This window comes from Pimephales promelas, chromosome 10 (genome assembly GCF_988280905.1).
Source record: "Pimephales promelas chromosome 10, fPimPro1.hap1.1, whole genome shotgun sequence".
Classification (NCBI taxonomy): domain Eukaryota; kingdom Metazoa; phylum Chordata; class Actinopteri; order Cypriniformes; family Leuciscidae; genus Pimephales; species Pimephales promelas.
In genome coordinates, this window is record NC_142778.1 from 9,020,462 (window position 1) to 9,048,066 (window position 27,605).

The following is a 27,605-nucleotide window of genomic DNA, read 5'->3' on the forward strand; positions in this document are numbered from 1 at the left end:
ACTGCTGCTGTCTACAAAAAAGGAAAATATAATGCTCCTAGTTTGCTTATGTGCACTGAACACACAGTAGTTTAAATGACAGAAAGATAAATGGGTAGAAAGTAATAGAAATAAGGAGGGACTGAAGGATCAAGAGAGATGCATGTAGAGTGACCTGTAAAGGACTAGAGTTGGAGCTGAATAACAGAACCATACACAGAAGAAGCCCCGCCCCCTTCTCTCTTAGCCTATAACAGCCCACTATGGAGGAGTTCAGAAACAGATGAGTGTTCATCCACAACACAACTACTCTAGGCACCCTCTGGCTGTCTCAGTCGACCTGCTCTTAACCTCTGTCTGCTGGATACTGTTTTTTTGGATACTTTTACATGGATTACTGACTCGAAATGTTCTCCCAGCAGATGTTGGATGAATTCAGCCATGGTAAGTTACCTGTTCTTACCTGACTTCTCTTGCTGAACTATACTGCTTAATTTATGATTATTACTAATGCAGTGAGCTGACTAACTTTCAGAGACCTTTCTCCTGGCGCCCTTATTCTCTCTTTGGGGACATGTAATATAGACACTGAATGTTCGGGATTTATGATGACAGGTTGGGAAAAGGGCCCAGAAAATAGGGTACACACGGACAGCTTCAGGATTTAAGAGTGACATGAAGGTCCTGGCATGGTTCAGTTGTGCATAGCGAAACTTTAAAACTCTCATTATCAGAAGTGCGTCAGTGACCCCTAAACCTGCACAGTTACAATTTACAGCACAGCTTCATCTGAACATCATTAAGTAGCCGATAGAGTTGGTCATTGTAATGTAATTATACGAGTGCTTTATCCCTAATACAACTCTAGACAGCATGTGAAGACAAACAGTAAACAGAGTGTGTGATGCGGGCACTCGGCGAGGAGATTCGTGAGAGGGTGTAGGAGGCTTAGTAGACTGTAAAAACTAGCTCACTGGATTATGTAAACTATAGATCACAGAACATTCCTATACGACTTTATTGTTTTGATCAGTAGTTGCTCAGTGACGTCTGTGACAACTAAGATCAATATCTTTCCAGGATGGAGCTGTCACCCGAAGGTTATGTCATTAACTGTGATGGTGTCAGTGTTGTAGTGGTCACCAAGTGGTTAATGATCTGGCCTGCTTACACAATAGTTGCAGGTTGATGCCAAGTAGTGGTGACCCAGGAACTATAGAGGGCTATTGTGCCCTTGATAAGTGGCTCTGGATTGCCCCCAAGGGAACTACTGTACTGGAAGTTGTTTTGCATAAAAAAGTATGTTAAATGGTGTGTAAATGTTTAAAACATTACACATTTATTTTGATTTTGTGATAATCTCTGCTGTGTAATGTCTCAGCTCTTTGTATAAAGCTCTTTGTATTTCATAAGTAAATTATATTGTGGACTACTATTTTAAAAAAGAAAGTCTGAACTGTATGATGTGAAAGAGTAAAACAAGATGGATGAAGTTCGCTACTCCTGTCTTGTGTAGTTTGTCACTGCTTACACAACTTTTTATCACAGTAATTTCTTGCTGCTGTCCTGACAAATTGGCGACGGGAATTAGCCATTTTTCTGACTAGCATTGGTCAGGATGATGGCTGTTGCTGACGTACCTTTCACAAGTTTTTTCTGCCTTGCCCCGGTGAGCCAGCTACGCCGTTTAACCCATGGTAGTGGATTTCTGAAAATTGTCTACAGGTTATTGATGCCATAGGGGATACTTTGCCGGACTAAAGATGGAGAGCTGTACTGCTTCATTGCCTTGACACAGAGGGTCAACAGCTTTTCTTATCATTGCCCACAGGTACAACATATAAGGATGGAGAGGATGCATTGAAAGCCTAGCCTGACTTCGTCATACTCATATTCTAGTCAGAATGTGATTCTGATACTGCTCCGTAGGGCTTTGATTATGAGGCATGTCTTAACCAAACCAGGGAAAAAAAACCCCTCTGTTCGGTAGACCTACATCCAATCAGAGCAACGCAGTAAGTCAAATACTTTGCATAGCACAGTTTTCAACTATAGAACTTGTGTTGCTTCTTTTACTTACTCCTCCATGAGTGCGACCAAAGGAGAAACCACAACGACCACAGGCGTTTCATTATGTCCCATCTTCTTAGCGACCATCGGAGCCAGTTGATAAGTTACACTTTTCCTGAAACAAAAATGAATGCGCTGTAAATTTATTTTACAACAGATGCGACAGCGGAATCTATACATCTCAATTCTCCAGCTGCAGTCATCTTTGAGGGAAACCAGTTAAGCGCTCTTTGATAACGTGATGATTACGTCCCTGCAGATCATCTGTCCATCATCGTATAAAGCCCGCCCTGGCAATCTGATTGGCCCGTTAATTTTTTGACTGATCATAATTTCTCCTCAATGGACCGAGTCCAGACCGAACTTCCCGACCAAAAAATGTTGTGAGCGGGGTTCGGGCTGGCATCCAGGCTATTGAAAGCCTTCTTCGAGCCAAAAGCTGACACAAGCTGAACGCCACGCTACGCCTTCCATAAACGCAGTGAGGCTCCTCACAAGACAGTTTTACAGTACGTTGTTGCTTTGCGAGAGCTTGTTGTTTCATGTGAGTTTGGTCGGATGAAATGATTTACAGTCAGTTTGTAGAGAATGTGTTTAGCCCACCGATACGTAAGAGACTTTTACTAGAAACTGATCTCACACTGGACAGAGCTGTTACGACAGGCTAAGTCCATTTCAAATTCCTGCCAAGTTAAAAACTGTCACATGCACCTCTTAATTCTGCTCAGGTGGGAAAGAGGAAGTCATGCTTTTGATGTGGACCGGAGACACTTAGCTAACACTGTGAACTGCCAGACTGCAACATGCAGGAAGTGTAAAAACATTTGATTTCATGCTAAACCGATCAGCCAGTCAAACAAGCGCAAGATCTGTGAAATTAAATTGCCAGAAATTACTCTACTGTACACAGAATATTCAGCCCATACTCCTATTACAAGCACAGTGACTACATCTACTTCTGACTCACAGACTTGTGTGGTGGATTTGGTGGTTGAATTGTGCTATCGCAACCCAAGGCCAGGCTTGTGACGTATACAAAAGCCAAAATTCCAGTGGTTGGATGATTGTCAGATTGTTGAAACATTTCCCTTCATGACAGTTCCTGCTACGTTTTCCTCCAGTGCCAGTCTTTTGGTACACTATTGCTGAGTCAACTGGGTTTGGATGTGCTAAAAACCTAATACATTGTGTAAAGCTGGATGAAACTGTCACCTGTGCAGCATCTTCCACTCTCTGTTTGTATTGCTGTGTCAGAGGAATTAAATTATTTGCAAGCAGTTGGCGTGATGGAACGCATTGACGCCTTTGCATGGGTGTCAACATTTGTCGTTACACAGAAAAAGTCAAGTAAAATTAGGATGTGCGATGACCTTAGAGAGCAAAATAAAGCAGTGATTATGGACTCTTTTCCATTGCCAGACATAGATGAACTACTCTCTGCACTACGGTTCTACTGTTTTCTTTACCATCGACCTGACTACCAAGTACCACTGCATGAGGACAGTCATGACCTCACAGCCTTTGTTACTCACAACGGACTGTTTCGTTTATGTGTTCCTTATGGATTTCAGAAGATGATGACCATTCTCCTGACTGGCTTGTCAGGGGTTGAAAATTACTTTGACAACTTTATCTTCCATGGATCTGACATGTCTGTGCATGACAAAGTGGTCTTAGAAGCTGCTGGCTTGCAACTTATAAACCCAAGTGTAATTTCTGGCAAACAAGCCTGCTGTCCTGTTTCAGGGGAAGGTCTTCTTCCTGATGAATCACGTGTACAGGCGATTCAAAATGCTTCTCCTGCAGATAAAGCCGTTGCTCCAGCTCCTGTTGATGGGGAGTTTGTCGCTTTTCTTTCTACTGCCTGTAATTCTCTTTCTGCTGCTGATGTTGATTCATGTGCTTCTTGTCCTGGCTTAATTAAACTTTGTACACAGATTTCCAATGGTTGGCCTCCTACACTCAAGGGGCTGGACGCTGAGTTATTGCGGTACTAATAAACTCTGTTTGGAACTGTCTATTAAGGACAGCTCCATCTTCCGAGGCTCACGGCTTATTGTACCTGCTGCTCTTCGATCTGTGCTGGTGTTCTTAGAGCACGAAGAACGTCAGAGAGAGGTGAGGACCAAATAACGGCTTTGCGATCTCTATTAATGGCCAGAGATGGATGCTCAGGTTCTTGGTGCTTTATATTCTTGCTCCTAAAACCGGTCTAAAACGGGCAAGTCACATCCTTCTCCTCTCCAGTCAGTGCCGCTACCAGATGAACCATGGCAGAAAGTGGCTGTAGAGTTGGTATTTATCCAACTACAGGTTTGCTATAACCTCAACTGAATATTACAGCAAATGGCATGAGGTCTCCTTTACTCACACTGTCACTTGGGATTCTGTGGTTTTGTTTCTGTCATCCATCTTCAGCCACCATGGAAATCCATTAATTATTTTTGGTGACAACTGTTTTCAGTTTACATCTACTGCTTTTGCTACTTTTCTGGAAGGAAGGAATATTCGTCACCATCGTTGCTCTCTCTACTCCCTGGCAGCTAATAGTGCTGTAGAGAGGTTCAACTGTGTGCTCAAACACACCATCCAAATCAGCCATGGAAACCTGTGGTAACTGACTTCTTGTAGGTGTACTGTGCCACTCCACAATCTTCAACTGGTACTTCACCCTTTCAGCCCTTCTATGGCAGGCAAATGCACCCGTCAACTGGCATGACTGTTCGCCGAAGGTTTACTCAGCTGCAACAAATGAAAATGCACACTGATGCTAAGCGAGGTGCTCTCACTCCTTGTTTCCAGTAGGGGGATGTACTGGGGGTACGGACCCCCTTGCACGTTCCTAAGGAGCACAGAAAGTTTCTTAGTGATGGAAAGACATGGAATGCTTCTCATCTCACTGCATTTCCATGCATACTAACAATTTTGCCTGAAAACACTGCTCACCATACATGCACTCATACGACCTAAACATGATGTTCGAAAGCAGTTGGTAAGTTATGTAACTTAAATCTGATGTACGGATGTGTTTGCATTGTTGATGCATAAGTAAATAATAAAAAAATGTGTTTATAAATAAATTATATTGTGGACTACTACTTTAAAAAGCACGCCTGAACTGTTGTGTATTGTGTAATAATTTGTGAGAATGGAAGTGAAAGAGTAAAACAAGATGAAATATAGCTGCGAGCATCGATTGCGGGCCCAAGCCGGTGGCACCGCAACCCTGGTGCCTTTAGTTACTTATTTTACTTTCATGACGTAAAATCACTAAAAGCCTTTTTTCCGCTTGAAAAAAAATAGTCCCTGACCATGAACAGCAACAACGTTCCAATGTGTAATATGCATGAAAGCTCAAATAAAAACAAATAGGAACCGCAGTGTTGCGGAGTGATAAATAGAACCATTGGGTGAAAGCATCATAGCCATGTTTTATCATGAATAAAGCACAGCTATTGACCAATCAATCAGAATCAAGGATTGGAACTAACTGTATTATAATGCTGCTTACCAACTCCTGACAGACTCCACTGTATAAAGTGATCTAAACTAGATAGCAAATCTCACCTGCCTCATTTTGTTTTTTTGTCGCTAAATATTATCGCCCAACTCTTTATATAAAGTTGGATGTATAAGTATGCAATATATACAGTAGGATACACCTGCGCAAGGTGGTATGCTATTTAACATATCTAATCTGCTTAATTGTTTGTATTGAAAAGATTGTATTGTCACTAAATGTAAACTATATAATCTGTTAAATGTGACCATAAGGTATGAAGATATTATAAATAGTTATATTATGATTTTCTGTTAAGCTGCCTTGACACAATGTATATTGTAAAAAGCACTATACAAATAAATTTGACTTGACTTGACATAATTGGTTTATAAACAGCACATTAACAAGTCATTTTATAAAATCTGTTTCAAAAAATAACAATAATATATGTATATGTGTATATGTGTGTGTTAAAGAGTAACAGTTATATGGGTTTTACATGGTTATGGTCTCTAGGGTGTTTCTAGGCAGAGTCCTTAACATGGCTGGATTTTTCAGTGCAAGTCCAGGAGATCGTATCCACAAAAATATAATTATTCAAACTACTTACAAAATTAATTAACAGGATTTGTGTAATATTATTGATGTCCATGACATAATAAATATAAGGATAAGTTCACATTTTTTGTCTGGCAGTCTCCAAAGGTGAAAAAGAAAAACCCCATTTGTGATTTGAAATGCTGTCATTTTATAAATGATAAATGTTTGCTTGTGAAAGTGGATTATGAGCATCTGTTTGTTTAAGACAGTCTGGTGACTTAGAGGGTCATAAACCTCAATGTTTGATGTGTGTGAGTGAATGACACACCTCAGCTGTTACCCAACACCTACTGTTCTCCTTCCACATGCTGTAGACCCAAAGTCCACAAAGTCACACCACTGGCTTATGTTTATTTTTATTCAAATGCTTCCCTCTACAATCGCAACGGTTTCCATAGGTCATGCATGTGTTATGTGGGTTGATTTGAGCTTCTAGACTGCCTGACATACAAGACATTTGCTGTGAAACTGGGCTGTGTGAAACTCTTCCATCATAAAATTTTAATAAGGGGTAACACTATATGTCTCAGAGTTACACAACATTGCTCCAGGGTAACCTTTTAATAATTCCACAACCTTATATTAGACTTAAGCCACAATCTTGGAGGCCTATAATGTGGCACATACTGAAACATATCATTCAGTCGGTAATGGAGGTAGAATGTGCAGAAAGACCAACAATAGATTTCTACATATTGGACCAAACATAGAGGGCATAATATGTTATTTTTTTTGGTACACAATTTTGTTATTATCTCTTGGACCATATGGCACTGAAGGATAGTACACCCAATTAAAATTGTCGTCTTGTAGAATGTCCAAGCTGCTCTTTTCCATTCAATGAAATAGTGTCTGCTCTCAAGCTCCAAAAAGGGAAATCTTCAGTGAATAAATGACTTAAAGTTTAATCTTATCCCCACACAGCTGCAGTTTCGGAATAATTGGAATATACCACAATGGTTTCATGGGCTATTTTTTGTCTTTTTTACTGGTTAATGAAATCCATATCTATATGGCATTATTGTGTGGAAAGGAGCAGCATGCACATTTTACTAGAATATAGGCTCCCTAAAGCTCAGCATAGGTCTACATATTTCAAGCAATACCGGTTTTAATAAATTACCATTTTCATTTTTTTTAAATTTTTTTATTAACTATTTTAAATAGTTTATGGCAGACATTCTTAAAAAAAATCATTACAAGAATACTTTATGAATATGTATGTATAATGAGAATGTATCTTAAAATAATGTTTTTATCCTGTCACTTAGGAGTAGTAGGCTATAGCCTAAATACATTGTGATATAATCTGTGATGAGTAGGGCACACACATTGGGCTGAGTGTTGCGCAGTCGCAGTGCGGCATAGACGCGAGCACATGGGGATTCACATGCGCGCGTATCTCCTGATGCTGCACCGCATCCATCCATCCATTCATCCATCACTGGCGCAGGACATGCAGTCCTGATTATTCTGTTGGAGTCCATGCAGCTCAACTTTGCTGCATGTAATGTGTTTACACTGTATTCGTTAGCGTTTCAGTCTGGAGCCTAGTGGGCATCAGATGGCTTTTGGACAACTCTGGTACATGTTACTACACCATCATGCGTCGTGCGCTCAGACCTCTTCTTATAGCCATATGAAGACATTGTGCTAATATTAAAACGTGCATTCTGGAAACAAGCGAGGCGAAACAGGGAGGGAGCAACTAATCGACCCGACTGCAGTGAGTATAGCTGGGCAGCTGGAACAGAACATGCTGTCTGCATCAGATAAGAACCTTTAAAAAGATAAGATAAGATTTTTTAAAAATATATATTTTTTAGCATTGTTTTTTAATAGTTTTGTTGTTGATATTATTACTCGTAAAATTTTAAAGGGCTGTTTATGTGATGGTGTTGTTGAACATGTGAAAAGGAAATAAGGATCTAAACAAATAGGCTAACTTTTAACTTTTAAATTCAGTAAGTTACCCTGAAAGTTCAAGATGCATCCCAAAATAATTACATCACCCCAGACCCAGGGCTATTCGGGCAGCAAGCAGCTTAATGGCAATAAATCTTGAATGATGGGAACATTGAGATCTGAAATAGTCTGCCCCTACTGGCAGATCCAATGTCAGCAGGGATTTATTCATTGATGATTACATGACGTTGCCAGAGCGCCGGCGCAGTGAAGCGTTTTTAATTGTTAAAAGTTACTATATTTATTGTTATTAACTTGACACACTATACGTTATTTAAAATATATAAGACTCAAGTTTCAGTATTTGACCTCTATTGTATTCTGAGAACTTATAGTGACAGTTATGTCTTAATTTGTGTCAGGAGTTGTGTAATTAAGACGAAACCTACCGACCTCAGGACAGAACAGAACGACCCTGCTTTAGCAACCATGAGAAAACGTAAACGTCAGGATCTGGAATTAAACTGTCTTAAAACAGGAAATAGGCTAAGTTTAATAACCAAATTCTGTAATAAAACCAGCCTAAAGCTCTATCAAAAATAGCCCAAAACCAGCATGACCCTATGCAAATATCAAAACTCAACATATGTGCCACACCCATAATACATATTTTAAAGTCTTTGTTTTGTGTTATACATAATTTGAACTTAAAAATCACTAGGCCTATTCTTATAAGAACTTAAAAGGGCCGTCTCTCGCAAAAAAATATACCTTGTATCATTGGTAGAATGTAAAGCATTTCCATACAATTACAGTTTATGTCAAAACTTTATATTGTGGGGGGAAAAAATAAACCCGTGGCAACAGTTTACAAAAGCCCAGTTGGCACTTGGCATACAAGGGAAACCATTTGGTAATAGTTTTAATGGTTAAATGTGGTTTGTAATGGTATTTGTAGTTTTGTTGAAATCATTAGCACTTCTGTGATTGTTTCTATTGTTTGTTTTTAGCAACACCCTACAGCAAGACCTGAATTTAGAGCTTAACTTCTCATGAGGTTAATTTAATTAAACTTAATTTGAGTAAACTTAAATTATATGACAATAACAGTAATTTAATTGTTTTTTTTTTAAATCTTTTCCGGTAGTATAAAAAGCAGGATAAATATAAACAATCAAAAAATAAAAAAATAAGCTGAAATATAGTGAATTTGTGACAATGAATTTTGAGAAATGTTTAAAACATTTAAAACAAATAAAAAAATTGGTTTTAAAACAAATACAAAGAAGTATTTGTATGAGCTGTTGCAATATTAAGCTTAAGCTTGGCGTTTTTTGCGCTTTATAGATGCTGTGGTTATTCCAGTGAGTTTCAGTTTAATGATTTGGACTCAAGCTTGAAAACGCCGAGGTTCCCATAGCAATAAAATAAGCAGTATGATTGCAGAGAGCATTCAATGCCCATGCGTAGTAACTACGCTTCATAGATCAGCAACACGCCATACAGATAGAAATAGAAGCGCACAGTGCGCATGCGTGGCAGCGCTAAGTGCCTCAACAACACTACCGCTTCACACAGCACTCTGCGAGGAGAGCGCGCTGGTAGCGCATACAAACCTTAACCAAGAACGGTTAGGGATAAAATATACATGACACCCGTGAGAAGAGTGAGTACTTATTTTATGTCTTTATTATGTGTGAGCGTGTCTGGGGTGTAAATATGGCTACTCTAACAGGTTAAAGGGTTTATTTTAACGGCAAAAGGCGGTGCGATGGTTTTCCGCGGCACAATAACCTTCTTTGTTCAGGTAGCTAACACGTTGAAGCGCCTTAAAAGCATCAATATTTTACACTCACATCATTAGAACACACTGTTTACTCCTACACGAGCCATTAATATGCGGCGTTAACGTTGTATTTCACCATTAGCTGGTTTATTAATCTGTTCAATATTTGTTTTTAATGTGAATTGGTGTTTACTTGAATGCTGTCGCTATTTCGTTGTGTGTTTTATTATAACTTCAGTTTAATACTGTTTTATATAAAGGAGTCTTCTTGATTTTATTAGGTTATTAATTCTGTTTTACAGTTTTTTTAATTGTAGTATTTCGTCTCTGAGCCGGTGTTCAGTTTTAGCTTTAGCATGTAGCATGTGGCAGTAAAATGGAGGACCGATAATGACCTATAAAAACACATCCTGATTGACTAAACTTTACTGAACCGCAATAAAAGCAAACCACTTCTGTACAACACAGTATACGTTTTCCTTGTTGTTGTATTTTGTTTCTAAAACCCTCACACCTCAACCACATCCTTATCTACTTTAATGTTGAATTGTTAATATATGTAACGTTAGGTATTCCTGGAAAATCATAATACTTACTTTTTGAGTGTTAAATGTGTCCGTAAACACTGTCATGGAATGTCCTTAATGGAGTTTATGTGGTGGGTCCATAACAGAAACATGTTTAGAGGGATTATGAATATAATTTAAAACACACTTTCACTTCGTCATTGTTTAAATATGAATTCTATGTGTTGGTTTAATGTTAGAACAGGACTGAATCAGAATTTGTTGGCTCCCTTATTCAGTTAACAAAATGGTTGGCAGCCGGTCGGCCATAATTTCCCTCACACACTACTGCAACGTGGCTGAATCACCCCCAACCTTTGTGTCTTCAGACACAGGCCGGGGCCCGTGTTAATCCATTACACGTGTGTTACAGATCACTGTGGTTACTGCAGTCTGGGGTGGAGAAATAGGAACCCATGACATCAGATACTGTAGACGCGTCAGAGATGGGGTTCATGAACAATCACACAAACAGGAAACTTTGCTCAAGACGAGGGCTGTCATTTTACCGGAGGAAATTCATTCAGAAAGTTCAGATCTGAATAAGCAGTGCTTTGTATTGTACTCGTGGTCTTGGCGTTTTATTTTCAGACAAGCTTTTTAAATTCCCTTCAGTATCGTTCGATCTCAGAACATGGATCGGATAAATTCATTTTTCAATGTCTCCTCCATAGAAAAGGGAAATCCTATTTGCAAAGTGCTAATAAGGATTGTAATTGTAAACAACTTTGAGTTTTGGTCTTCTGATATATGGTAAATTGTTGCTAATTGGTTGTTTTTTTTCTCTCTCTGTTTTTCAGGGTATCCCAGTGTAAAATGGAGGATAGTTTTGATTGCGACTGCGGTGAGCTGGAGCCGCCTGATCATTGAGAAGGAAACGTCTCACTGAGATCACAACCCTTTTGCTTTCCACACATCAGGTGCTCAAAACAGGATAAGAAAAAAGTAGATTTAACACCATTTAGTTGGACCGCTAATAATGCTGCTACTCAGGGCCAGTCATACACTGAAAATTTCTGCACTGTGACGATGGTTTTATAGTTAGTGACTTTAATTATTTCGGTTGCTTTCAAAGATATTTCATTGGCCTCCAAATTCATTCCATTGTACCCTATTAAACATAGAAATAAACAAAAAATCTCCAATAAACCTAGTAAAAAGCTGCTAAAAAGTGTTGTGTATGATGACAACATATCTTGGCAACATATCCAAATCAGTTCCCAGCATCTCCCAAAATACGCCGTTACAGTCGGTCGGGGAAAGCGCTCCAGTCTTTGGGTGCTTGAGTGCTCGTCACGTGTTTTTAGGTTTGTCTTTCTCATCTAGCTCTAGTAGTTGCAAGTCAAGATCAGTGCATATCAGATAAATCAGAAATCTTTCCAGCTATAACATCTGCAAAGAGCTGCTTTTCTAGACAGCAAAATGGCAGAGAAATTTGAGAGCCTTATGAACATTCACGGCTTCGACCTGGGCCCTCGCTACATGGACCTGAAGCCGCTGGGCTACGGGGGAAACGGACTGGTCTTTTCCGCTGTCGACACCGATTGTGACAAGAGGGTCGCTGTGAAAAAGATAGTCTTGACCGACCCTCAGAGTGTCAAACATGCACTACGTGAAATCAAGATCATCCGCAGACTCGATCACGACAACATCGTGAAGGTGTTCGAAACCCTCGGGCCCAGTGGCAGGAGACTTGCGGAGGACGTGAGCTCTCTGACGGAAGTCAACTCCGTGTACATCGTACAGGAGTACATGGAAACCGACCTCTGTAAAGTACTGGAACAGGGCTTGTTGTCCGAGGACCATGCACGGCTGTTCATGTACCAACTGCTGCGAGGACTCAAATACATTCATTCGGCAAACGTGCTTCACCGTGACCTGAAGCCCGCCAACCTCTTCGTCAACACAGAGGACTTGGTGCTGAAAATTGGGGACTTTGGACTTGCCCGCATCATGGACCCACACTATTCCCATAAGGTATTTAAAAAAAATTCACTTTCATGTTTATCTCTTTCAGTGTTTGGAGTCTGTTCCATCTCATTGAAACCCATCCAGATGGCATCTTGTATGGCTTAGCTATGAATGAGCTTTAATTCCATTCACTGATTCGTTGTTTCACTGGAAGTAAATAGTAGTGCGACAGTCCTTGAAATGACACCAACTTCCTGTTTCTCTGAATCCCTTTCCAATACGTTAACTTCCACTGCAGTTTCCTCATATCTGGTTATTTGTGTCTTGTGTGTATTGAAAGGAACAGACAGGAACACTACAGAAATATTATTAAAAGAATGATACAGCTGTACCTTTATGGAATCAGAGTGGAATGTCCACTATTTCTTCACTTCCTGAATGTAGTTATGTAGGGGTAATTTCACTGATGTTGGAGGTTGTGGCTGGATTAAAGCATACACGTGTCTTAAATTTGTATTCATTTCTTCTCTATGGGCTCACAAGATCATATGCCAGCCAGATCTCCTCTCACACATGTACTCAGAGTCTAGTTGTAGCCTACTAGGCTTCATTAACCTAATATGAAGGTAATAATGAACTGTTTTGTACAAACACTTAAATCACACTTTTATTTATTTTTATAATAAGAAGATCATATGAAATATAAACATTTAAATGGTGGCTGTCATAAAAACTTGCCATATTTATTCAAATATGCATTAAATATTGAAGAACATTAAGATTATAATGCATATGTAATATGGTGTATATATTTAGCAAAATGCTTCTCTGGAGTTATTTTTTTTAGTTGACTAACGAGTTTATGTGGGTTTTCTGAGATAAATATATATGACGATACATGACATTGATTACAAGCTGTTTAACTGACGTCTTTCCACGGTTGAAACGCTGACTTGAAAAGTTGTACTCTTATCTTTTAACACACTTTTCAGATGCTCATTCATGTTTATTTTGCGCTGTTACTGGTATTATTAACCCAGAAGAGAGATCTGCGCTGCTGTTTTCTTGAGCTGCGCCAGAGCGATCTCACGCCACAGCGCCAAAACGTTATTCATGTTTTTGAATTTCTAAAGAAAATGGGCGTAATTTGAAAATTGAGACTTTGTTTCATATCAATAGTAACAAAGGACAAAGATTATTGCGAATTTATTTATTTATTATTATTTTTTTGGATGCGTGCAGCCGCAATACAATGTCCCATTCATTCAAATGAAACAGGATGACTAATCGATTCTTGAGATTTAAGAATCGATATCGGTTCGTAAAAATGAGAATCGATTAATATCGAGAAATCGATATTTATTACCCAGCCCTAGAATATATCACACCTGTCATAAAAACAAGTTTTTATTACAGTCACTGTTTAAATATTTATATTTAAATCTTGAGTTTAATTTATGTAATAAATAAATTTTTAAATAAAATTTTCAGTTTATGGCTAAAATAAACCTTTAATTTCAGTGTTGGTGTCTCAGTGAAAACATGGTTTTGGTTCATCAGTAGTTGGAGAATTCTGCAGTAATCGTATTATGAAAAACTTGATGCATCCATGTTCTTTTCTCACGGTTTTCTTGTCATTTGAGTTCATTTTTAGTACACTTGCACTGTAATTTAGCCAGCTCAATCATTTTAAATTCAAATGAGCCCAATGAATGAGTGTGAAAGTCTTCTGTGTATGATTTATGTCCCTTATTTTCTAATCTTGTGAGAAATTTGTTTCCTCTTTGCTCCAGAAATGGTTATCTTGACTTTGATAGCTGAACTTTTTAACCCGTTTCTTAAAGTGCTCAAATACTGTTTTTCAAACACACGCAGGTATAAGGAAAAACAGCAGATTCTGATTAAGGATTTGAAATGACTGAATTCCAATTAAAAGTGGCACATGTAATACATTTACATATCCCATACATTGTCTGAGTATAACCAAAATCTTAGGTTCATTTGGATATTCATGGTTCTGGTTAGATTCCCAGTAAAATATCATTTTTTTTTTTTTTGTAGAAGAAGCCAGAAAAGATGTTGAGAAGCAAACTTTCTCACACTTCTTTTGGTTGCATCCATTCCTCCTTTTGTCTTTCTCTCGATTTTTCTCTTTGCTGCATTGGGTATTGTTAAAGTGCTGTGCTCATCTCACTTTTGCTGACCTGTTTAAGCTGTTTTGTGCATTGATAGATGGAGAAAGAGAAGAGTGTGTGTGTGTTGCCTTTGCGAAATGACCCTTTGCAGTCAGCACTTCAGTTGTGGAGGTTTGTGGGAAGCACGGTCTCAACACTGGACGTGACCGTTGTGGATAAAAGTTGCACCGCAAAAGACTGAGTCTACACTGGACTTGACAAAGCGACCACTCCAAATTCATATGGCCTTGTCAGACAGCAAGTGCTTGGCGTACGTCAGAAAAAGAATTAGAATTACGCTTCAGTTTATTGTTGTCGGCTATTTGTTGCTGCGCACCAGTTCCAGTCTAGACAGCATCACTGATTATAATGTGTTCTATTGTCTGGACACCTTTTTCGCAGCGTTCGCGTCTGCTGTATACACAGTGTCAGCCATTCCAGTCTCTAGTTTATGTTCTTTTTTAAAATGTTTATTCTTACACACGTCAATTGACCTGGACATCAAATGTTATGGGATGGTAGAGCAGAGGGAAGAGCACCACGATTAATCGTTACAAGGTTGTGTTCTTGATTTGGACACCTATGCTATGTTGTTCCTAAATGACAATAATTCGGCTATGACTATTAAACCTTTGACAAGTACGATTACAGGTGAACATTCAAATCTGTGTTTGTGTAGCCACTGACCCCGATAGAGCAGTTGTCATCAAACTTTAAGTATGAAATGACTTTACAAAGTCTTTTCAGACACACACAGTATCATTAGGCTATTTTTGTGTTGCAATGTAAAAGTTTAGAAAAGATACAAGTTTATAGTTTGGATTGGACAAACACTGATGTCTATGGTAGTGATCAAAGTAGAGTAAATCCCCAATTGAAAGTAGCTTGATGCTTCAAACAAAGATTGTATCACATCAGTCATTGTCATTAAAGCAATGTAATGCAGGAGTTTTGTTGAATGCTAATTCGTCCGGTAATTAACCAAGTGAAGTATTTGAGTGAGTCATTGAATCATTCATTCAAAACAACTATTAAATGTTTTTAATTAAAAAAAAAATGTAAGAATTTGTAAGAATCTCTTAACTAAATTGTGTGTTTTGTTGTCTTTTTAGAATCACATGCAGAGGAATTGATCTCCTTTTTAATTTACCCAAAACCGTGCAGTTGTAGCAGGGGATGAAATTTAGTGAACCAAGTTTTTCTCTTCATCCAACGAAAGGGTCCTTTGGCATTAAAAAAAAAACATACAAAGAAGTCAGTTTTGAAAATTGCCAGCATCCAACCTTCCATGTTTCTTTCCATGGAAATTGGGTCAGTTTTTGAAAAGCTAACTGAGATTTTGCTGCAAGCTATAATTCAAACAGGCAGTTTAAGTTCTAAACATAAGCAAAGCTCTCTGGCTGTTTAAGTGCTAAATATAAGCAAAGCTCTTTGGCTAAAAAACAAAAAACAGTTTCGAGCATGGCAGTACTAGCCAGAGCTGGAGAAAGTGTAATTAAGAAATGTTTGAAGGAGGTTTCTCAGACCTTTAGAGATGACTGGAAGCTCTGACTTGAACCCTCCCACATTCAGAATGTGCATTGTGTATGGAAGAAAGTAATGTGATGTGTTTGGATTATTATTGGCTGCATCAGAGGCAAATTATTTCTTAATTGGCACATAGCCCTATTTTCTCACTCTTTTGATAGTTCTTTGTTACGCTATCATGAGCTTTGTGCCAAACTAGGGATCGCTGATATGGATTTTAAAAAGTCCACTGCCGACACTTAGTTATCGGCCATACAGAACTTATCGGCTGATGCTGAGTATCAAATAATTCTAGATATCGACAGAAATTTTGGTTGACCACTATTCCAAACCATAGGCTGGACTACCTAAATGGGCAACTACCTTCAAACAATATCCATGTTTGAGTAGCCTAATTCCAAACTTTGCGAGGCAGATGACGACAATGTGATCAAATACAAACTTGTTAAACGCTCCACAGCGCCACCCAGTGCATATAATTATAATTGCGAGTTCTTGGAATTTATCATGGATTCACTACGTTTACGGACAGCGAAGCAACTTTGTAAAGTTCGAATAGTCTTTTATTTTTTGATTAATAATTATAGATCGAATATTCGTGCACACCCCTAGTTTAAACCAGTATATCGTCCAACACTAGTCTGGAGTCGGTCTTGCACTGAATATTCAACAACTGCAGTCTTTTACATACAAGTCTTAAAGGTACAGTAACCAATATCCTGTTTACTAAGGTTAAAAAAACTGTTTTCTGATGCAAAAAAGAAAAAAAAAACGTAATTAAGATTAGGTAGACCTTGGAGAAACAAAATATGAAGTGTTGAAGTGAACACTTAAGTATTGTGAGAAGGGTCCTGTATTAAAGGGCAGCTGCTTGTTTTTAGAGGGTCTTTTTATGCTCTGCTCTAGAAATCCGACCCAGTCTGAGGAATGTTTGGAATTCACGTGCGGATCAACCCCCTACTTCCCTTCTCCCTCTCCTCTCTTCTCTGTCTGTTTTTGGCTGAGCGCTCTGGATTCTGGTCTTCTTCCAAGTCCTGCTTTTGATGTTTGCTTGTGTCATTGGGTTCAGACTTGTTCTTCCTCTTCTCTGCAGCTGTTTGAGGTTTTCGTTTTTGTCAGTTTACCAAAGGCTGTCTTCTATCTGTTCATTGTGCGCATGTTAAATGTGCTGTGAAAAGAGACTGTTCCTTGTACACAGGGGACTTTTAGAGGCATAAATTGGGCCCAGTGTTTTTCACTCCTCTCAGCACTTTCTGACATTGACTCATTTTACACGCTGAACTCCTTCAACAGACTTGAATTTGACCTACTTTTGTGGTCTCCGATGATCTCAGTACTGAAAAAAAAATACACTCTGCTTTCTAACATGAAAGGTCAAAGTGATGTGTTCTTTTTTTTATGTATAAGGGATAAAAATGTGAGACCCTTTTCCATCAAGCTGTGTGATTTAAAGTATTGCAAACAGTTCCCATAATTGTGAGTTTTAGTAATAGTTGCCCTAGCAAATTACAATAAATATGAGTCGAGGTGCGATTGGGGTTTGTCAATTCTGTCTGACATCTAATCTTCCTGCTGTTTGGTTAGGAGCCCATCTCATGGCCTGCATGAGTCATCTGCCGCCTCACGCCACCAGCGAGGGTGGATTCAGTTTAAATTCAAATGAGTTGCCTAAAATGTGTCATGACTAGCTTGGCTTGACTTTCTTCATTTAAGCAGAAATTTGTATTGCATTCACCCTCTTAGACTCTGCTCTTGTCACTTCCTGAATAAGCTTTAGGGGTGTAACCATATATCATGTCACAATATATCGCAATACAAAAATGCACAATATGTAGGCTATCATGGATTATGACTATGCATTGTGTATCGTTCAACTAAAATAAAAAGTCCTGTGAGAAAAAAATCAAGTTTACTGAGTTTTAAGTCCAAGCCCATTCATTTCCACCGTCAATGTTACATCAAATTTAGCATTTTAATCAACAGTAAAATCAATTATTAAAATATCATTGGAGTATTGGAAAAAATATGGTATTGTAATCATATTATAAATAAGAAAATTATTTTAATTGTGTATATATATTTAAAACTATAATAATTTAAATGTGTATGTTTGTAGAAATAGATATGCAGTCTAAATGGTTAACTTAATCTGAATGAATTATTTTACAAATTTGTTTATATGAATGATTCAATCAATGACTCACTCAGGCCATCCTTAAAAATATTTTGGTTTGCAGTAACAGCAATTTTTTTTTTTTAAAAGGGTCGGTAGGTAGGTCTATATTTTTTTTCCAAGATTCAGTGTAAAAAAAAAGGTACAATTTTGGAGATGGTGATCGTGAATTTAAAAAAAAAAATGCATATTGTGACGTCACTGACTGGGTCTTCAAACTGTGCATCCGCCGCTAGGTGTTAATGCAAAATACGACCAGTTACATTTTAGGCTAGTCACAAAATGTATAAAATATCTATTTGTTATGCATATATACATGAGATAAGCAAAAACAAGTACAAACACATGGTCAAACAAAGAATACAATTAAACAAAGATACAAATTAGCCTATATAGGCTACACAGTGCTTTAATTTCAGGAAGGTCTAAAATTAGTTAAGTCTGTCGCTCTCTCTGAAAAGAAATTTAATTTAGCTAGTAATCAAATGTAAAATGACACTGCATAGTTTATCATAGTTAGATTAATGCTTATTAAAGTTTAAGTTATTCATTCAAGAGCTGTGAGTGATTTTTATCTGCCTTTTGTTGTTTGATTCGCATTGGCTCAATCGTCACGTTTATTAGACTACTGCCCCTTTAAGACCGAATGCAGAACTCTACTGTAATAGATGACTGATGCACCATCGTTTTCTCCCAACTATTTACGTTCAATTAAGACATAAACTGTGTTTATGTATATTTGATGGTTTAGATGCGCACATGAAGCCCAAAATGAGGCGATAGCCTACTTTTCTTGTCTCGTTTTAGTGCATTTCGGAGCGCGCGTCGTGAACAACGTCTCTTGCGCAGACTTTTGTGCTTTTAATGGCTCTTTTAATGATTGCACGCGTCCGCAGTTTAGCAACAGTACAGACTGCATTTTACAACAATCACAGATCGTGCTGATTCTGACGGTAGCCTACGTTTGGGTTTTAGGAAGAAATGACAGCGCAACGCTGTGAAGGGAAGGAAGTTGCGCTGGACAGAATGCGTCTGTAATGGTTTCATCTCAAATATCTTCTTTTTATAATCTTTGAAAGCGGAAATCTAAAATACAATTAGAATAATATCCCAGATCTAAACTAAAGTGTAACCACGTTTTGTCCTCATTGTCATTGACAGCAGGGCTGTCGTGCTGTGCGCGCTGTGGCTCCGGGTGAGAGATCGCTCTCTCTTCTGGACTGCGAATAGCAAAATTGCATCACAGACAAATTGTTTAATATTTTTATTATATATAGAAATGGTTGATATTCAGCCCCGTTGCCCTTTTAAAACCGGGTACCAAGCGGGAACACTGAAACGAGCGAACGTACAAGCCATATAGTGACACGCAACGTTAAACCAATGGTGTAAACATAATCTGATGAATATGACGCCACGGGTTTTTATTTAAGAAAGAACGTAGCCTACGTTTGTAGGGTATGTAGACACAAGCAACTTTCACAATACTAACTAAAATATAATTAATATTTTTTTATTGAATTTGAATTAGTCGTTTGAAGAGTAAAAAAAAAATCGGTCGGTCTGAACGCAGGTTACAACCGGCAAGTTGGTCGGACAAAAAGGAAAAAAAAATAAAAAATTGGGTCGGCCCTAAATTGACAGGGTCGGTCGGGTTACGGCAAACAAGAATATTTTTAAGGGTGGCCTCATAAATCTTTTTTTCAATACTGGAGGAATTGGTGTTTTTAAACGAATCTCTTGAATGAATGATTAAATTACATATATATTGCCACTTGTCACCACCTGGTTGCGTAACAATGTAGCTAGTTGACACAATCGTTACTTGAAGTGCCAAGTTACTTTCCAAAGGTGATTTACTCCATTTTGATGGCTTACATACTTCTGTAATAATATGAATATTTGTAGCACAGAAGTAACAATACTGTGTTCATTGTTGAAAAGACTAGCTGCTTTATACCTATACATCATGTTCTCTGGTTCAGCGGCAGAGCCAATGCAGGTTTGAATGTTCCAGTGTGATTTTTGTCAAAGGTTTAATAGACAGATGAATTGTCATTTAGGAATGATCATTTGAATAATTTGTTGTTTGAACCGAGATTGTGAATTATTTACTTTTTGCTTTTCTCCTCTATAAACGATTCTCAGTGGATATTTATAGTTAAGCCAGAGTCTCAGTTTCGCACTTCACTATCTCTGAAACACATGGTTCATAAATCACAGCCTGAAGCTGTTTTACGATTTTTGTTTTATTTCGATTAATGTAAAAAATCTAAAATCTAGTTTTGCCGTTACAGCCGATTGGTTTTCTCTTTAGCATGCGTGTTTTTAAGTCTAATCCTTTACCAGGATCTTTCTTTCACACAGTCTTTAAGTAGAATGTGATCTGAATGTTCGTAATCTGCTCTCATTGCATTATGCAACCTTGCGCATGACCTTTGACGCAAAAACCATGACTGTGACAATTGTTTAGTAATCTTTTTAGTTGGTGTTCTTCCAGGCATCTGTGCTGTTTTGAGAGGGAGTGAAAGGTCACTAAGGTCTGTTTGAGATGTAAAATGATGGTCTTGTCTGTCCGTATTTGTTGGTCCAGAGAAGGCTTTTCAATGGCTAATTGTGTACGTGGTCTGCTGTAATCCGTTTTTAAGAGCTTGACCGATACCTTGCAAAACAATACATGACCATGGATTTAGACAGAAATAGCCCTTGCAGTGAAGTGAACTGTGAATTCATATATGGCCTCAATCACCTTCTTTTTTTTTTTCTTTTTGGGCCATTGGCTGGACTCTGACTCTGTGTAAGGATGTTAAATTATATATATGTTATATATAAATATATAATCATATATATATATATATATATAGCAATTAGGCTAACATTTTGTCCGAGCATCTTGTAAATTAGGCTACAGTACATGTTTTGTTTAGTGGTCTGTTCAGTAGGGTTGGGTATCGTTTGAATTTGAACGATTCTGATTCCGATTCCTTGTTTCGATTCCGGTTCCTAACGATTCTCGATTCCGGTTCTTTTAAGAGGCAGGGTCAAAACCTCAAGTTTAGCTAACCTTGCTAACCAACTAACTCCTTCTGTAAAAATACTCCTTTTGTCACAAATTTTGCATTTTGCCGAGATTTCGTTATTTTTAGAAAAGTGAAGCCACTCTTTGGATTGCCGACGTAAGGTACTCATGTTCGACTCGCGCGGTTATGCCAACACTTCCGGTAGACGCTTCTTCGTTGGTGTTCAGCGGTTTCTTCTTCCGCTCGGCGGACTGTGAATATCGAAACTAGGAATCGAAATTTTAACTTTTGAACGATTCCGGAAAAAACGAAAAGTTAGTCTCGGTTCCAATCGATACTCGATTCTCGATACCCAACCCTACTGTTCAGAATTGTGAGAATTGTGAACTCTGCTTGAAACTACAACAAATAAATTTTGATTCTCAATTTATACAGAATTGTGCTGCTCTAATGAACAGTGACCCAGTGGTGCAGGCTAATGTCAATGACTTGTCTGTCTGTCTGCCAATGTGTTGGGCACGAGATGGATTATCCTGGTTCTTTGTCTAGAGGGACTGCTGATCTGTCTGTCTGTCCATTTATGTTGTCCTTGAGTCATTATCATTCTGTGTTTCCTTTAGAACTATAGGCCAGAAGTATACAATGGTTAGTTTGGCAAAGCCTTGGTCCTGTTGAGCAAAAATGTCAATTGTTGGGTCACTGTGATGGTTACAAACCATAGTACTCAAGGGGGACAGTAGTTGCACTCAAATCTCTGTGCCATTAGAGATTGTTATATAGATGCATGTTGAGAGCGTGTTTGAGATTTCTGTCATAATGGTAGCTGACCTGAAAGGGACAAAAAACAACTTACCAAAGACAATTTAAGGAACAATTTACACTAGAACAATTTACACTATAGTGACCCATAATGCATTAATATGTTTTGCAATATAACAATAGGCCTGACTGTAGCATAGCTTGAAACTGACTGAAAATGAAATGTTAATGTAGTTATAAGCCTTTTCATTTGAAGGGTAGCCTAGATGTGAAACTGGGCCATGGCTGCTTTACTCAGGAAATGTCTGGTAAAAACCGAGTGTTTTATAGTGCATGACCCCGTCGATGAACAAGATGAGACATGAGGAACATGAATTAACTGCTCATTTTGTGGGTTTTTCTTTTGTTTGTTTGTTTTTTCATAAATAGTTACAGTTTCTACAAACTTTTGAAGGATTTTTGTTCAGTGTTATTTCCAAGGGTCTTTGTTTTGACACTGACGTTGGTTATGTCTTTCCATAGGGGCATCTGTCTGAGGGACTGGTCACTAAATGGTATCGTTCTCCTCGTCTGCTCCTTTCCCCAAATAACTACACCAAAGCCATTGACATGTGGGCCGCTGGGTGCATCTTTGCTGAAATGCTGACTGGAAAAACACTCTTTGCAGGTATTAAACATTGTCTCTGTGTGAATGTATTCTGCCTAATTGTTTTAGTTCTTGGTGACTATCTTCTATTATCTTGCACACACAATGATCAGGTAGTTGAAGGTCTTTTCCTGTGGCCATGTATTAAAATTAATCAGGACAACTTGTTTTTTGTTTTTGTTTTTTTTCTTTCTTGCGTTGTAGTTAAGAGAGAGGAGCTCTTTCTGTGAACTCAAACTTTTTGGAAACTGGGACAGAACTGTTGGTTTTGGTGTATTCTAGTCTTGGCTTAGGAAATATCTGACAATTTTAAAATTATGATTTCCTGGCCCTCAAAAGTTATTGAAATTAAATAAAATTGTAAAATATCATGGAAATGTCCCTATTGAATATACTAGTATCAGTCTCTCAGCTCAGTCTCTATAGATGTATTTTTACAAGTCTGTTTCCAATAATCCTTAACAACTGGAAAGGTCATGGAATTTCATTATTGAAATGAAGGTTGAAATTAGCCATAAGTCTTGGCAAACATGCACAACAAGACCAGTTTTTTGAGTTTACAAGTTGTGTCAAATATTGACTGAGCATTTGCTTTGACATTTTGACAGTTTATCTGAATTAAACATTTGTGTGTGCGCAGGAGCTCACGAGCTGGAACAGATGCAGCTGATTCTGGAATCCATTCCGGTCGTCCATGAAGAAGACCGACTGGAGCTTCAAAGTGTAATACCCGTCTTTATCAGGAACGACATGTCAGAACCACACACGCCGCTTGCCAAGTTACTGCCTGGTGTCAGCCCTGAGGGTAAGTCGAAGAAGCATATTTTCGGAATGCATGCAATTCATAGAAACAATTTATGGACGCTTAAATTCCTGGGAACTTGAATACCACTCTCCCTTCCCATGACCCATTTTTTTTTTTTTAGCAATCCATAGCATTCTCTATGATTTTAGAAAATGATCTCAGGTCTGCAACGGTTGATGCTAAGCCACATTGGATTGGTAAAGGAAAGCTAAATGGCAAGCTAAATCTGATGTATTATTGTTCATTTGTTTATGGCAGCCTTGGATTTCTTGGAGAAGATCTTGACCTTTAACCCCATGGACCGACTCACAGCGGAAGAGGCTCTTGCTCACCCATACATGAGCGATTACTCATTCCCATTAGACGAACCAGTGTCATCGCACCCCTTCCACATTGAGGATGAGGTGGATGACATCTTGCTCATGGATGAGAGCCACAGTCACATCTACAACTGGGACAGGTGAGCTCACGCTTAATGGAGAATTACCAGCATCATTCTATGAGACTTGACCTTCGGTAAGAGCAGAGTAAGTGTAAGCAAAGCCTATTTAAGGAAAGTCAGTTCTCCTGGCCGTCATCTTTCCAGTGGCAAGATTGCTTCTGGGCATATTTCAGTACAGCTTCTACACAATTGAAAGATTAAAAGCAGAAGTCTCCAAAACTGTTCGTCAAGCTACCCAGATCAATTTACGTTTGTTACATTTGTTGTTCTTTTTCCCACTGTAGGTACCATGACAGTCAGTTCTCTGATCAGGACTGGCACCTGCACAGCACCCATGAAGTGGAAGATGTGCAGCGTGATCCTCGAGCTATGTCAGACGGCACAGACGAGGAGGAGGTCCAGATCGACCCTCGGAAATACATGGATGGAGAGTGCGAAAAGTTCCTAGAGGATCCATCATTCGACCTCCTCTCAGAGCACTCGTGGCAAGAGGAAGATCACCACGAGAACAAGTACTGCGACCAAGAGTGCAGCTACACATGCAACTACAAAGCGGTTTCCCCATCCTACCTGGATAATCTGATCTGGAGGGACAGTGAAGTGAACCACTACTACGAGCCCAAACTCATCATCAACCTCTCTAACTGGAAAGAACAACAGAGCAAAGAGAAGTTTGACAAAAAGGGCAAGAGCAAGTGTGAGAAGAACGGACTGGTCAAGGCCCAGATCGCCCTGCAGGAAGCGTCTCAGAACCACAGCGTGGCCGAGAAGGACCGTGAACAAGAAAAACACCAGAACCACAACCAGGGCTTCGACTTTGACTCGTTTATCGCCAGCACCATCAAACTGAGCCTCCAGCCGGAATCCGGTGACGTCGACCTCCTAAATGAGTTAAACACCTCAGTTTCCCAACTGGACACTCGTGCTCCTTGCGGCTCCATGTCCAAGTCCATCAGTCAGGAAAAAGAAGAGAAGTGTCTAGTCAACCTGGCACAGCTTGGTGTTCGGACACCCTGTCCTTGGGAAAGTTTCACGGACACCGGCGTTGCCGAGAGCAGCCTGATCGACGAGGCTTGCTGGGATGTCCGCAAAGACGAGCAGCTCCAGAAGGAGAACAGCAGCTGCCAGAGCAGTTACCTAGACCGGCTCTTCAGCAAGCGGGAGGAGGCCGAGTCCGAGATCCCGGAGCCCGTCGAGGTGCCTGCTCCGGAGGGTGACTTCATATCCTGTGGCGGCGAGATAGTCTTTAACATGCAGCTGGAGTCTCTGGCCATTCCGGGGTTCGAAGGAGCGGCTGACATTCCTCTGAAGTCCATCCAGGCCACGCTAACGCCCTCTGCTGTTAAGCGCTCCCCACAAATCGCCCATAAAACCTACAGCAGCATTTTCAAGCATTTGAATTAAAAAAAAAAAAACCCTCCCCGTTCAAGCAGAGTCCAGCTTATTTTTTATAGAGTTATGTATTTCTGTACTTGAATCATTTATCTTTTTACATATGGTTACTTTTTAAGGAAACTTTTTCTTTTTTTAAAATTTGTGGATTAAATGTTAATGAATTCAGTTCGTAAGTTCATCCAAAGTGCTGGACTGTTTTCCTACATATGAGACTTTTTTTTTTTTTTTGCCCTCTAATTTTCAGTTCCAACTCTGAAATATATATATATATATATATATATATATGTATGTATATATATATATATATATATATATATATATGTATATGTATATGTATATATATATATATGCATGTGTGTGTGTGTATATATATATATATATATATATATATATATATGTGTGTGTATATGTATATATATATATATATGTGTGTGTATATATATATATATATGCATGTGTGTGTATATATATATATATATATATATACACACATGAAATTAACGGCATGACATTTGCACACAGTGTACTGTAGATTCAGAAACAGGTTAGGGAAAGACAGAGGAACAACTGTTTAGTAGAGAAATAGATGGTTTATTCATTGCAAGCAAAGGAATAGAGAAAAAGAGGGTGGAATAATGCACTAAGTGGGAGGTGCTGCCACTGACATCATAATGTGACCTTCTGACTGACAGCCAATAGGACAGACATAAGCAGTGCGTCTTGGCCTTTCTCTTCCTTTTTTTGTTTATTAACTAAGGCTAATGTATTTATTTGACCTTTTCCACCTCATTTCCATTTAAAAGCCTTTTGTCATTTTGTTCATACTGTAAACTTCCTCAAACGTGATGCCAGCACAGCAAGCGTCGGCCGTAGGCTTGCGATGCGATAACTAAGTTCGTAAAGGCGTTATCTACCTCAAGGTAACAGCAGAAGGTTCCGTCTCCCAACTGTAGTGCTTTAAAGAAACACTTGCCCTCTCAACTATGTAGTGCACAGCGATTTCTATTTTTCATTTTGCATTTGCCATAGTGAAGTGTTAAGATCATTTATTTATTTTTAGCAGATGTGATATTTATTTTAAGAACGTTGTAATTTTTCAATGTGAGGCATTGGACTTCCATTCTGGTCTGTTTTGGCACTCTGTGTTCGTTTAGCCGTGGATGATCGTTCATCCGTTTGAGTTGTACAGAAATTCATGACGCTCTCCCAAGTTCCAGCGTTTGTTTTCATAAGGATTCACCATAAGAATTTTTTTTTTTTTTTAACTTGTAGGTGCTTTGTACGAGTGGAATACTGCTTTGCGGCATTTTACGCGCCTAAAAGTCTTAATTTTGTTTTCTTTTTTTTATATATATATATTTACGTACATATTGTTAGAAATTGTGCATGGAAGAAAACCAATGGAAGGTACATTTAAAATGAAGTTAATGGTGAAGTAAATTGTAAGTCATTAATTTTATTTTAATTGTATGTTTTTATTAAAGTATTTTTTTTCCAAGCGAGCATGATTGAATTAGATTCAGATATAGCATGTAGAACACTTAAAAGATTTTTTTTTTCATTGTTTTTTGTTTTGTTTTTGTTAATTTTTGCCTTTTAATTGCTGGTTTCGATTCTGTTATCATTGGTTCCACTGTAAAATAACATCAATAAAATGGCCAGCAAGTGTATGACTGTAATCTTGTCTCGTTTATTTTTTATTTTTTAATACGTGGACAGAAATATGTGAATATTTTTGGTTTTAGAGGAGGGTTTTCCCTCTGTTCTTGTGCAACTAACTGGTCATTATTTACTGTGGGTATGTTTCATGAGCCTTAGTCACTAGTACCAGCAACTATCACATGTGCTCTTTCATGATATAGGTATTATGCGCAGGGTCATTGAGTAAAAAAAAAAAAAATCTTGGTCATAAATATTGTTCAAATACAAATTATGGACCTGGTACCTCCAGTTCAGAGAAATCAAAAGTACCAGAAGCAGGTTAAGCCAACATGCTATAAAAGAGATGCTGTAAAACTAAACACATTAGCTTAAGTAAGATTATAAGCAATACCAATGACTTTATATCAAGTTGTCTTGTACAATTTTGAGCTCTGATAAGTTGTTGATGGTGGGCTAGGACCTTTTACAATGAACCAGTTCAAATGACCAAAAACATTTATTTAAATAATGAAAGACTTGGTTGTTTTCCTGTAGCTAAATGGATTTCTTCAGTTAGATTATAAGATTGCAAACTTAAATGTCCACATATTTCACAGACATATCACAAGATGACATTTACTGCTCCGTTAATGAAGAGCTCTGATGCAAAAGATATGAGACACAATCATTTTTAGGTTTTCAGG

At 38.4% G+C, this 27,605-nt stretch overlaps 1 protein-coding gene across 3 annotated transcripts; it reads left to right on the top strand.

Moving 5' to 3' along the window:
- The first annotated feature begins 271 nt into the window (after positions 1–271).
- On the top strand, positions 272–25,299 carry mapk6 (mitogen-activated protein kinase 6). Of its 3 annotated transcripts, none has more exons than XM_039681873.2 (6): positions 272–423; positions 11,209–12,385; positions 22,495–22,639; positions 23,259–23,423; positions 23,682–23,883; positions 24,150–25,299. In XM_039681873.2, exons 2-6 carry the CDS (start codon positions 11,831–11,833, stop codon positions 25,267–25,269), a joined length of 2,187 nt encoding a protein of 728 aa, XP_039537807.2. In that variant the 5' UTR covers positions 272–423; positions 11,209–11,830; the 3' UTR covers positions 25,270–25,299. The 3 variants fall into 3 exon arrangements, with proteins under 3 accessions (XP_039537807.2, XP_039537808.2, XP_039537806.2); XM_039681874.2 differs by lacking the exon at positions 272–423 and adding an exon at positions 7,522–7,877; XM_039681872.2 differs by lacking the exon at positions 272–423 and adding an exon at positions 9,566–9,722.
- The last annotated feature ends 2,306 nt before the right edge of the window (positions 25,300–27,605 follow it).